The sequence below is a fragment of the Balaenoptera acutorostrata genome, chromosome X (assembly GCF_949987535.1).
Source record: "Balaenoptera acutorostrata chromosome X, mBalAcu1.1, whole genome shotgun sequence".
NCBI classification, from domain to species: domain Eukaryota; kingdom Metazoa; phylum Chordata; class Mammalia; order Artiodactyla; family Balaenopteridae; genus Balaenoptera; species Balaenoptera acutorostrata.
In genome coordinates this window covers 128,154,920-128,168,375 of record NC_080085.1, presented here as the reverse complement: position 1 = coordinate 128,168,375, position 13,456 = coordinate 128,154,920, and the positions used below count along the sequence as shown (strand labels likewise).

The following is a 13,456-nucleotide window of genomic DNA, read 5'->3' as shown; positions in this document are numbered from 1 at the left end:
CCACTTGGACCTTGGGGCAAGCAGCACATCCTCACCAATGTGTGATTTGAGGTCATGGTGAGAAAGCGTTATGCTAAGCAAAACAGCCATTGGGTTTGTGATGGAAATGCTCATAGATGGACACTTCGTAAGTGGTAGTGGATGTTAGTCAGTATCCGGTCACCAGCAGTGACGGACATGACACGTGGGAAAACGCTGTGCTCCTCTGAATCTCTGTGTGCTCAAAGCATTTTATGAAGATTACAATAAAAAGGCAATCTACGGAGATTACGAGTCAAAATATTTGGCACTAAAAGAAGACCTAATTACAATGAAAAAATTCAGCAAGCAGGTTTCTAAACAGTCATAGACTTGCCTGGAGCATATTAAAAATCACATCATACAAGCCCTAAGCAATTTCTTATTAATCTAGTCTCTATGCTAATACAGCCAAATGGAAAACACAATCTTGGGAATATGAAGGCCAATGTTATTCTATTAACCTTATATGTTATCCTATTTACTTTCCTGTCTTTAATGAATAAATTAAAATATCCGTACGGATTTTATTCTGCTACCTTCTGCAGCCTTCACAGCCCAAACGCCATCATTTTGTGGGAGATTTCAATAAAAGGCAATGACAGATAAACTGTTTACATTAAAAGACTCTATCAAAGTTATTTTGCAGCCGGTTTCATCCTAATCCATCTGCTGTTTCTATAGCCCTGACGGGCTGACCTCTCTTGCTGTGGGTGCTATATTGATATCATTATGGAGGAGGCCTTCCCCAGCCTTTCTGCTGATAACAAAGTAAATGGAAATGTAGAGAAACCTTGGGGAGGTAACAACTTGTTCAGCGTGATGAGAGAAGAACTGTGGCTACAAAATAGGAAGCATTACAGCAGGGAAGAGCATCTGTTGTCACAGCGAATGAATTCACTGCAGCGCATCAGGGGCCGGCTGAGAGCAGCCCTTTTCATTAGCAAACTTTAAACAGAAAAGTGGGCTTGAATTTCACTTAGCCACTAGGTTTGGAAAGTTCAGGATGCATCCCAGGTACAAGGAACACATCCCAAAGCTGCCAGAATGTTCAGAGTTTCTGCTACCATGTAATTCATTTCACATGCAATTATCAGATAACAACCTAGCCAGTGAGCTGGTCCCACAGTAAGAACAAAAACAAATAAACAAAAATGAATCAAGTATAAAACCCAAATCAAGAACCTGGATTAAAAGCAAGCTGTTTTGTGTGTGAGGTAATTAGTGATCTTCAGACGAAAAGTAAAATTATGAAGTGGAGGAAAAGAGCTTGAAGACAATATTTTTCTGTAAATGTTCACAGGCTTGAGGTGCAGCTCTGCTACTAGCATCTAGTTGAAAAGTCCACACGTCCCCAGTAACATGCTTTGAATTAAGTACCGCATTTCTAAGGGCAATCCCTTGGCAGAAAAAGAAAGAAGACTGGGTTAAATAAAATTGGGTACATCGGAGCTACTTACGATAATGTGTCCAGACACAACTCATTAGAATGTCTTTGTGCTCAAAGCAAATTGAAATTGTTCAGCTCTGTTTTTAAAGCACTAACACACCACTCCAAGCTTTATCTATAGAGTCCTTTAGCTGAGCCTGGTCACTAATTGAACATTTCCAGCCATAGTGCCTGTTTTTGGAATTTCTAACTGGGCAAAATGAAGTCACCTAAGGTTTCAGTTTCATTCACATTAATCATAAGATGGTATTAATATTAGAATTCCCTAAAGGTCGTTTCCAACAATACCTATTTCTTTTATGGCCTTTATAATGCTAAAGTCTGATGCTGCTAATGCCAGTCCGAGATGATTAGGGCATGGGAGAGCCGTGCCCGGATCTAACCCAGCTTCAAAACCCAGGCATCACAGACCATCCTGCTGCCAGAGTACAATAGACATTACATGCTTCAAGCTGCGTAAATCAAACACCAGGATAACATGCAAGGAAACATCAAGAAGATGTTTACCTGGCTCTATGAATATGTACTGGAGGGGGCTCTGGAGTTGGGCCACCACACATTCTAGAAGCCTTTGGAATAGGTCAAATTGTGGATAGGTTAAAACTTCAAAGATGGCAATTTTAATAAAGCTGTCAATACAATTTCTTTGTTAAAAAAACATTTGTGACTGATTAGGCTACTCATATTGAAAGAGAAGCACCAGGTCTATATCTTTAGATCTTTCACTGAACTGCAAACACAGCATCAATAACTGCTTCTCAGTTGTAAATGAAAATTGATTCCAGGTTTAACCCCTCATTTTCAGGAGTTCTTTTAATCCCGAGAAACATAAGAAGAAAAATGGACCAAAAGGAAAACTGCAGGTTCAGTGGTATGAGGGGCGAGGGTGTGCAGAGAACCCCGAACCGATGCACATGCAGGAAGCCCGTCCTACTGGATCGTGCTGTGCTCAAGCCAAACCCCAGGAGACTCATCACAGGATCACTGCCTGCCGTGCATGACCGGCTTGAAAATGGCAATTCAATAACTGTTGTATGGAGAAGGCCAGGGTTGGGTTTTATATTTATGATGCCAAGAGTGGCAGCTGAGAAGGAAAATGCAGTCAGCTGGCTAATGGACATCATGGAGCCCCCCATATCCCAACCATGTTATTGTTTTAAATTTTTATTGAAATATAGTTGATTTACAAAAAAGAATACATGTATGTGTGTGTGTGTGTGTGTGTGTGTGTGTGTGTGTGTGTGTGTATAACTGAATCACTTTGCTGTACATCCAACCCTGTTATTGATAGCTGACTTCAAAAACGAAACAGAACATACTGCAACTCGCATGTTCATGCAGACTAAGTTCAAAACACTGCATCCAATTCAAACACTGTTCTGGAACATTCCAATGTCCGATGTCAACTTTAAGTAATTATTTATTTTCCATTCAGGGGAAGTTCCTGAGAGAACACCAAGGTGAGTAGAGTGTCACAGCAGACCCTTATAGCCTTTCTCCAGGGCACAGTGAGAACCCAGAAAGAGAAATAAGAACTGCGATCCGAAGGTATGACTCAACTCTCCACCCGTGTCAGTTCTTTGAAGAAAAACTCTTTTTCAGAGACACATAATTTTCCTGGAGGACTTGGTGCAGTGTCATTGGCAACCTGGCCTTTCTTCCTGGGATGTCGAGGTTAAAACATGTCAGAGCTCAGAGGGGAGGAAACTTCATTCATACCCAGTGGATGTCTTTTGGGTGCAGTTAGGACATTCAACCCAGTTCCTAGCAGATCCCTCTGGGCACCAAGGCCAAAATGAAGGGCAAGATCTATTTACCAATGGACCCCAAAGAGGTGGCTTCCAGTTAAGGTTTAAAAGGGCCATAAGGAAGAACAACCTCCGATCTGCGTAGCGTTTGTGGCTTTCAAAGCATTTTCTTATACACAATCTTCATCTCGTCCTCACAATACTCCAGAGAGTTAGGTGACAGTGGTTTATTCTAGTGTACTGGTGAGAGATCTGAGACTTTGAGATGTTAGGTGACTTGCCCGATGTCATGCAGCTATTACGTGACAGAGCTGGGATTGAAGCCCAGGCTTTTCTAGTCCAAAAACCATGCTCTTTTTAAACCATTTTTAAAATCTGAAGTATAGTTAATTTACAGTTTGCATTAGTTTCAGGTTTACAGCAAAGTGATTCAATTATACCTACATATATTGTTACAGTTCCTCATGGCTAGGTGCACACAGCTAATACATGTTAGGACAAGACGGAATCTTTTCATTCAAGTTTCCCACATACTGGCTGTTTACCAGGTAGTTATTTCAGCAGCTCTCTTTAACATCCCATTCCTTATAAGAAAAAGGAAAGTAATGGATCTAGTCTCTCAAATATGAGGCATTTTAGATTGTTACTAGTAGTAGTAACGATGATGGTGATGATGTAAAGTAGTGAGTACTTACTATGTGCTAACCATAGAGGCAAATGATTTGGCCTGTATTCATTCACTTAATCACTGAATCCTCACTATGACCCAATGAAGTAGGTGCTATTGCTACCTCCGTTACCTCCGTTTTACAGATACTTAGGTCTTGAGCCCAAGATCAACCAGCAAGTGACAGAGCCAGGATTCAAAGCCATTCGACTACACACCTATGCTCTCTCGCTTACTCTCCTCCATGGCGCCAGTACTGCCACACTACTGATGTCCAAGCCACATGGACACAGCTGCTTCCCAAAGAGTCCCAACCGAGGGAGCAAAATGCAATGGGGAATACGGAGAGAGCACGCAAACTTTTAACAAATATTTTCAGGGTACAATCACCATGGCTTTTCCACTGAAACTATGTGCATATGTGATTGTGCATCTCTGACTTTAAAGAGTCACCAGAAGGGGCTTCCCTGGTGGCGCAGTGGTTGAGAATCTGCCTGCTAATGCAGGGGACACGGGTTCGAGCCCTGGTTTTGGGAAGATCCCACATGCTGCGGGGCAACTAGGCCCGTGAACCGCAATTACTGAGCCTGCGCGTCTGGAGCCTGTGCTCCGCAACAAGAGAGGACGCGATAGTGAGAGGCCCGCACACCGCGATGAAGAGTGGCCCCTGCTTGCCGCAACTAGAGAAAGCCCTCGCACAGAAACGAAGACCCAACACAGCCAAAAATAAATTAATTAATTTAAAAAAATGAGTAAAATTGAAAATCCCTTTAAAAAAAAAAGAAGAGTCACCAGAAGGTAAAATATCTTGCTAAAAAGATTTTTTACATCCCCGAGTCTCTATGGCCGACCATTTGGCATCTTTAATTCGTATATGACGTTTCTCCCCTTCAGGCTTCCTGCTGTATTTTCCCGTTTGCAGGGATAATACTTAGCATTTAAACACATCCTAATTGTTCTATTGTTGTCTGTGCACAGGACCCGCTCAGCATGGCCAATACTGCAGTCGGGGGCGCTCGTGGTGGGGCAGGGAGAGGGGAGAGTGTTCTGATTATGAGAGACTTGGGACTGAAACGTCAAATTAGAAACTGACACATCTCGACCCCGTGTTTCATTTTCATACGTGCATTTGCAATGCATTCTCTTGGGATTCTTTATGTTGTAGACCATAGCATTAGGTCTTAAGAGCTTTGGGGAAAAGACTGGTGTGTACTCACCAAATCTGGGCAATTTGGGTGCAATGATTATGGATGAGATGATCTGAGGATGTCTCCAGAAAGCTAATGGCTTTTCTATTGAACCACATGTGCCTGAATGTAGCTACCAGGTTCTGAGAACGTTTCTTTTCTTTTTTTTTTTTTTTAACATCTTTATTGAAGCATAATTGCCCTACAATAGTGTGTTAGCTTCTGCTTTATAACAAAGTGAATCAGTTATACATATACAATATGTTCCCATTTCTCTTCCCTCTTGCATCTCCCTCCCTCCCACCCTCCCCATCCCACCCCTCTAGGTGGTCACAAAGCACCGAGCTGATCTCCCTGTGCTGTGCGGCTGCTTCCCCTGAGAACGTTTCTAAGTATAATGACGGCTCAAACCAATGGCGTGGTCTGGTCCCTTGGACACATCGTTTATTGTACCAATGCATTTGTTCGGATGCTTTTCCCTCCAATCATCCTGCCACAAATAGATGTGGCCGGAGATATGACGGTCCCAATTACAAGATGAGAGAATAGTACCATATGACCTACGTGGCAGCATGCTATCTCTCCTGAAAAGAAAAAGATTTTGGTGGTTCCTCAATAAGTTAAACCTAAATTACCATAGGACTCAACAACTCCACTTCTGGGGGAAGAATCGGAAGAACTGAAAAGAATTAAAAGATTCAATTCAAAAGAACTGAAAACAGGTGTTCAACAAAAATATATACTGTACACACAAAGGCTCATAGGAACTCTATTTGCAAAGCCAAAAGGTGGACCCAAATGTCCATCAATTGATGAATGGATGAACAAAAGGCAGTATATATCCATATGACAGAATAGTATTTAGCCATAAGAAAGGAATGGAGTACTGATCCAGGCTACAACATGGATGCACCTAAAAAACATGATGCTAAGTGAAAGAAGCCAGACACAAAAGGTCACAATATTGTATGTTTCATTCCAACGAAATAGGCAAATCCACAGAGACACAAAGTAGATTAGTGGTTGTCAAGGGCTGGGAGGAGGGGAACTGGGGAGTAACTGCTTAATGTACGATTTCCTTTTGGGGTGATGAAAATATTCTGGAACTGGTGTTGGATCCATAACCTTGTGAATGGACTAAATGCCACTGAATTGGAGACTTTAAAATGGTGAATTTTATGTTATGTGGATTTTACCACAATGATAAAAAAAAAGGAAAATGATGGCAAATCCACACATATCTGAAAAAGAATACTGGGCCTCAGAAAGCCAGAACCCACCAAAACCTGCTGCCACTGGGGCTTGTGCTACTGCAGAAGCATTCTCTCCTGGCCTTTAGCCTTCGGGCTTTGTAACTAGTCCTCGAACTCGAGTGCTCAATTGGGAATGCTTATACCCTTGCTCCCGCTTCTTGCTTCCTGGACCCAGCTACGGGGAGTAAGCTGTCATTTTGCCTTACCTCAGATATCCCAGTTCAACCTCCCCTTCAAATGAGAAGCTCTGTGGGGAAGGCGTGGCAGCCTAAGGGCAGCGGGCCACAGAGAGCTTCCCACTCACCAACCGGGATTACCTGAGGGCCTCAGCATCGACGTGGTCGCCGCATACGTCCTAAAACCCCAGATGACTCAGGCCAACTGACCTGATGCCACTTCTTCAGGTAAATACAGAAAATAACAACTCGAGAAGCCAAAAAAAGGAGACTGCACTTGTGTAATCACATAGAGAAGACGTCAACATGCAAACTCTACCTTCACTTACTGTTGATGACTTGCTTGAAGCATTTTCATTAAAAAGTCATCTTGCATCTGTTAAAATCAATGACCTAGGACTGGGAGGGAGGGGTTATTTACCACTATAATGTTCTTGTCACTGACATATTAAATGCAGAAAGCAGGAATGGCAGACACGGGAATTTAAGTGTGCATTTTACACTTGCTCTGGAGTCCATGACCCAAGTAGGAAAGGGATTGCTTGCATTCAGTAAACGTACCACAAGCCCCCTGGGAGACGATTGTGTTTGTTCTTGATAAAGCACCAAAGTTGCAAAGATACAATTTTTACATATTATCCAAAATGCAAGCAGAATAAAGCGGAGAAAGTAAGGGAGAGGGAAGTTTCGGCTACATAACATTGAAGAAGTACTCAATTTTAAAATTACGCGGAATGGTAGGAGTTCTCGTGCGGTCAACAATTGTAGATGAAAATGGAGTAGATGAGCCTTGAAGAGTTTTCCCTAAGCTTTTTTCTTTGCAGGCTCCTCAGAAAATATTTAGTGAATATGGAATTCTGTATTTGTTAGCTATCTTGAAACACTAGTGCGTGAGCATTCCTTGAAACACCCTGGTTTCAGTTTCATAACTTAGATTTCGTGGTAGAAAGAACATGGTCAGGTACTGGCTTTAAAAAAAAGGCGATCCTTCTGTGTTCCTTCTTTGAGGCTCTCAGCACACCCAGGAGGACCCCACACGCGAGACGGTTTTCTGTCCCAGAGGAGATACATCAGCATCACTCATATCACACACCACACTGCCATTCTCATGATTCATACATGGTACCTGGCCTTTTCAAATCAAGAGGTGCAGGCTCACTGGAAATGCTGAAAACACACATTCTTGCCATCTAATTTGGTGGTAAGTACTGTAAATACTTGTGATGCAGAACGGAAGAAAACAGGGCAGCGGCAAGTTTTTGCCAAATGCCTTTTGCCTGAAGGTTCATGTGAGCTGCAAGCTGCTGGGCACTGACTGTCAGCTGTGTTCTGAAGTGGCGTCCCTGGGAAAGGTGAACGGAGCACTCACGGTTATACCCTAAGGAATGAATGAATGAGTGTGGGCGCTAGGCCTCGTGGTGGAGTCACTACAGGAAAGTTACACCGCACTCAAGACGATACTTAGTCCAAGAGAGGGAAAAACGTGAAAGCGTGAGCTGATTCGACCTGTTCCAGAGCACTATGCCTGCCCTTGCTTCTTTCCCTCTCTCCAAAGTTCAGAGATAAAGCGGGTAGGCTTCTGGATGGCAAAACCATTCCAGTTCCTCTAGCTCCCTCCCCGTGGGTCCCAAACCGAGCCCTAAACTCTTCCTACCTGGTAGAGCTCAGTGGCAGTGCACTGAGTGGCCAAGGTCTTCACGGGCTCAAGGTCATCTTCATCACTGCTCAGCTTCAGGTCGTCTTCAAGCATCCTACAAGAAAAGCCGAGCGGCATTGACGTTAAAAAGCGTCTCTTCTAAATCATCCTCAGATACATCTTGCGATGAGGATAAAATATTGGAGCTCCAATCTGACAGCTGCAATTCTGTCAAAGGTGCAGAGGGAACCAAGATTCTTTCAGCTAATTAGATATTTGAGCTCTTATATTTCTGTCAGACTCTGCACACATCCTGCCTCTCTACCTTCCCCTAAATCAAGGGGGAAAAAAAAAGCACTATTTCAGCATCTCCAGAGATGACTGGAGTCTATATATTTTTACTACTGAAAGTGTAATAAATGTACAGATCAATCACTGTGGAGGTGGAACGTGCCAGTGGATCTCTACAGGAAAAGATGCTCCAAGTCTCCCATGAAAGAATAGGGGCATGACGGTAGCCCCTAACTCTAGGGGCTGTCGCCAAAGTCCGCTGGGGCTCTCCGGATGGCAGAGGCAAAAGGCCCAGTGAACCTCCACTGGCTTTCCGTGCCCTCTGCACAGTGGCAGCTCGGTGGCCACAAAATAGCTGGGCGAGAAACGGCTAGTCGTTAACCTTTTGATACATGACCCATCTCTTCCCGTAAAATTTGATCCCAGAGACGTAAGCCCATGATGTGGATAAGAAATCTTTCTCTCCTAAGGCAAGGTACCTGAAAAATACCAGTGGTCTGAATTCGGGTGATGAACTAGCACTTTCAAAATTGTTTATCGAGCACACAGAGCCTTCTGTTTCTATAGGGATATTAATTCCAGTGCCACCCGCTCTCCAGCTCCAAATCTGAGCTACAGCAGGAAGAGTGACTTATTACCTTAAAATTCCAGTTACACTCCTTCCAAAGACCAACTGGTGTTAATATTTTCTTTTCTTAAACACAGGTTTAGACCTCATCCCCAGCCTCTCTGGACTGATTACTAGTTTCTGAGCATGCTTTGCTCTTTCTTGCTTCCAGACTCAGCGTCAGGCTCACCTCTCAGGCTAGAAGTCCCTTCTTCAACTCCGGAAGTCCTATGTTTTCCTCCACGGCTCAGTCAGATCCTACCTCCGCCACAAAAGCTTTTGAGAAAGAATCCCCACCTCAGAAAGAATCCCTCTTCCCTCTCCCCACCCCAGCTCCGGCTGATTCCAGCTCCGGCTGATCTCAGCACCGGCTGTCCTCAGAGCACCGCCCCCAGCCCCCAGTTCCCACGTGCACAGGCGCGGTAACTTATCTAACTCTGCCTTCCGCACAGCGTCTTCCCAGAAACGATACAGTCCACCAGCCTCATTTTGCAGACAAGGCAAAGAAAGGTTCCGAGAGGCCAAGTGCTTTGCTCAAGGTCACACAGCTAGTTAGTGCTAGAGCCCGTCCTAAAACTCCCACCTCCTGATTCCCACCTATGTGTTATTTCCAGAAGGGAAGCTGGAAAGCAAAAGGTAGCTTCTAATTTGATAAATAGGGGAGCGTGTTATGTCAGAGGTTATGTCCAAATGTTAGAAAGAGATTCAGGTCAGAGTGGGTTCCGGAAACTCTCCAAAGAAAGCCCAGCTCCTCCACTTGCATGCTCAGCCACGTAAGACCAGGATGTGTTCACTGAGGTCTGAAACCCGAAGACGGATATAAAGGATGATTGGTGGGAAGGACAGTTGTTAGAGTTGGTTTCAGATAAACGAAATCTGTAGGATTTATGACTGCCCTTCAAGAGACTAATGGATGTTTGGAAGATCTTAGAGGAGACAAAATGTATCTTGGCATTGCTTTTGCAGTTGCAGGCTTATAACTCTGAACAAATAATTCTTTACAGCACATTGTGCTACATGGAGACAGTATCATTCTCACAAGCTTAGAACTCAAACATTTAAAAACAACCTATGCTGGGCTTCATTTTCTGTGTGTGTGCGTGTGTATGTGTGTCTGTGAATACAGTGTTAATTTACACCTAAGTGTTCAGCAAAATAAATGATAAATGATTCTTACCCTTTAGAGGATCCATTTCTGTGTCAGGGAAGGTGCTAAGTATTTGACCAGCTGCATGTAATTTGTGATTTGGACCTTATGAAGGAAGTTCCCATAATAATAATAATGATTAGTCCCATTTTCCAGATGGAAACACTGAGGCCTAGGGAGGTTAGGGAACTTGTTCATGGTCACACAGCTCGGAAATCATGGCAGCAAACATGGAACCCAGACCATCTCCAGCCAGAACTTGAGAGTATATAATGTATTCCTAGAGGATGTAACTTACAAAGGACAGAATATGAAATAAAATCAACAGCAACAACAAAAACCCCACAAAACAAAACAAAACAAAACACATTGACATGGGATCAAGATGTTTGGGTTCAACTGCGGGCTAATCATAAACTCTGATATCTTGGGTAAGTCATTTGCTGTCTCTGTGCCTCATCTGTGTCTCCCATCTGTTAAATGGGATAATAATTAAACTTTTTCACACAGTGGTGGTGGTGAGCATAACATGAATTAATGCATGTGAAATGCTTTATGAAAATGCAAAATAATGCAGGGTATCATTTATTAGTTTGGAAACATCACCACAGTCAGAAATAATGTACAGCATTTTAGCAAGTAATCACAAGCCAACTCTTAGTGAGAATTTGTTCCTCTCATTTTAGTTTGCCAAGCCACCTGAAGGTAAGCCGTGGTGACTCGGGAAACGTGTCAGTGTCTCAAAGCTGGATCCACAAATGGCCTCAGGGTCTTCAGGCTACCCTCCTTCAGTTAGAACCAGAGCGCGGAGACCGGAACTCAGCACTTACATGACTCTCCAATCAACTCTGTATGATCTTAATATGGAAATGAAAGACCCTCCAATGTACAGTTCTGGAAATAGGCAGCCAATCTGTACAGTGACTGACATTAAACATCTCCCGTGCAAGAAGCTTGGTATGGATCTGGTTGTTAATAAAGGACAATCTGATGCATAGATTCAAGTCCTGGCAAACACAAGTCAAGGAAGTCACTGGGAAGGCAAACTAATGCGTTCTCTCTGGAGGTGTTAAGCATTCGTTTCATTCCACCCCTTCCCTGACCTATTAAGCTTTATTATTGAATCTACATGGACTTGTTTGTGTTTCCATCCATAGCTAATGCTGAACATTACTCTAGGGAAAGTGGAGGATTATGAAAGATTTGGGATTTAATTATTATAGCAGCACCATTCATGCCCATTGCAGTTGAGGTGGTCTCAGCAGAAAAATGGTAATCTCTTTTCATGAGGTTATAATTCCATAGATACAGCACACACTGGACAGCCCCAAATGTGAACAGCCCATGCTGACGTGAATGTCTGCCTACGCGTGTGGTCGTCAACAACAACAACAACTGTTCTTCCGCTTTTCAATTAGATGAAAACAGAACAAAGCAGCCCTCCTTAGTGACTTCAGATGTTTGTTCAGGATCCAGTGGTTCACAAGATCTGCCTTTGTGTGAAAACTCTGTTTTTATTTTTACTATGACTTATCATTTCTTGAGTATTAAGAAGTAAAATAGTCCATAAAAACTGTGTCAACAAAACAAAGTCCTGATCCTAGCAAAGCTCAAATACTGAAAGTTGGGGCAGATGAGATGGAATGAACAAGAAGAAGACTGGGGAGGGCTTGGAGGAGAAGGGAGAGCCATGTTCAGGGTCTTCTCTGTTCCTAATGCTCTGGGCCTCGAGCTGATCCTGGTGGCCTCAGGGGGCTCTTGGCACTGGGACATCCTAGGACACTACAGTGTGACAGGTCCCATATTACTTATAACTGTAACATCTGCTCTCCAGAAACCTTGCTACTCCACAGAGTGGAAAGCTCGGGTGATTTTGAAGAGGAAAAAATAGAGAGCTACAAACATTATTCCGGAAGGTTCTATGGAAATGAAGACTTTAGTTGTGGCAGCATGAGCCTCAGAGCAAGGGCTTGAGAGCCAGACAGACCTGAGTTCGAATACTGGATTTTCTAATGGGTGTGCTCTCTTGAACTAGTTAATAAAACTCTTTGAATCTCAATTTTCTCACATGTTAAAATCAGTAACAATAATACCTACTTTGGAGAATTTTTGGAAGGATTAGAAAAAGAAAGTTTATACAAATTGCCTAGGAGTCAATACAGGTAGCTATCGCTTTCATCTTGGTTATTATTGCTATTGTTGTTATTATTATCTGAGCAATGGTGCTGTAGAGTTTGGAACAATTTTTTTAAAAAGCTCTGGTGGTGACCCAAAAACTGGCAGAGGTACCAGCTAGCAGGCATCATTGGAAGCCCCTGACCAGGTGAGGAGAGGTTCAGAGATCCTTAAGGAGTCTGCAAAGTTTCTGGGCTTGGATTTATTCTCTAGAATGTTCTAAACACATCATGGCTGTTTGGGGTTTCCTGAAATCCTCCCAGAGCGCCTAAGATCCCCTGGATATCTGGAGGCCAGTTGCAAGAGGAAACACCCAGTTTCAAGCGAGAGTTTAAAAAAAAAAAAAAAAGAGTGGCGCTGACGTCCTGCTCCTTATAGCTGTGGAGCGACCTGCAGGTTCAGAGAAAGGGGCCAGGGAGGGCCCCCACTGGACGCTGTGCTCACCTTGGGCACTGTCTTTGGGCCTGCCACCCTCAGGAGGCTGTTCCAAGACGCACGTGACTTTAACCTTTGTATGTAACACTGGGCTTCGTAGGCTGTTAGTTGATACGGAATTGTTGCTCAGAAGCAACCTTCCGAACCCTGAGCGGTTCTCCGGGCTTGCAAGCCTACACAGTGCCTTTCTGTGAATTACAAAAATGGTGCCCCTCTGGGCAGACAGCCCATCAGGTGCATTACTTATTATGGGCTGGATTCCAGCTTCCAGGTGTCAGTGGAAGGAGCTGCCATGTTGGTGGCTGATGCGAGCTGGACTACGGCTCTTCCAGTTGGAAGTGCCTAGAGGGCTACTCGTCTCACCTGTCACCAGGTGCAGATCCCTACAGCATCCCCAGAGTACGGCCACGGCCTCTGCCTGACGCTCTTAGGCATTCGTTTCTACCGTTCAGTAGCTTTCATCGTTTTGAGTTCTGCCGGTTAGGAGCTGCCCTGTGCTGTCCTGTAGTTTCCATCTCGTAGCCTGAGCCCTGTTCTCTATAAGCCACACCGGGAGACTGGACGTGGAATGGGGATGGGAGGTAGAGGCGGTGCTGCTATTTCCATCGTGCAGGGGAGGGGCTGTCCCAGTCAGGTTCCAGGCTCTCCAAAATTGAGAACCATAGC

At 43.9% G+C, this 13,456-nt stretch overlaps 1 protein-coding gene across 4 annotated transcripts in view; it reads right to left on the bottom strand.

Moving 5' to 3' along the window:
* AFF2 (ALF transcription elongation factor 2) overlaps positions 1-13,456 on the bottom strand; it is a 498,852-nt gene that overhangs the window by 102,211 nt on the left and 383,185 nt on the right. For all 4 annotated transcript variants that reach the window (XM_057538448.1, XM_057538450.1, XM_057538449.1 and 1 more), the window contains one exon: positions 8,154-8,250. In XM_057538448.1, coding sequence (XP_057394431.1) covers positions 8,154-8,250 — 97 coding nt within the window. The remainder of the gene's footprint in view (positions 1-8,153; positions 8,251-13,456) is intronic.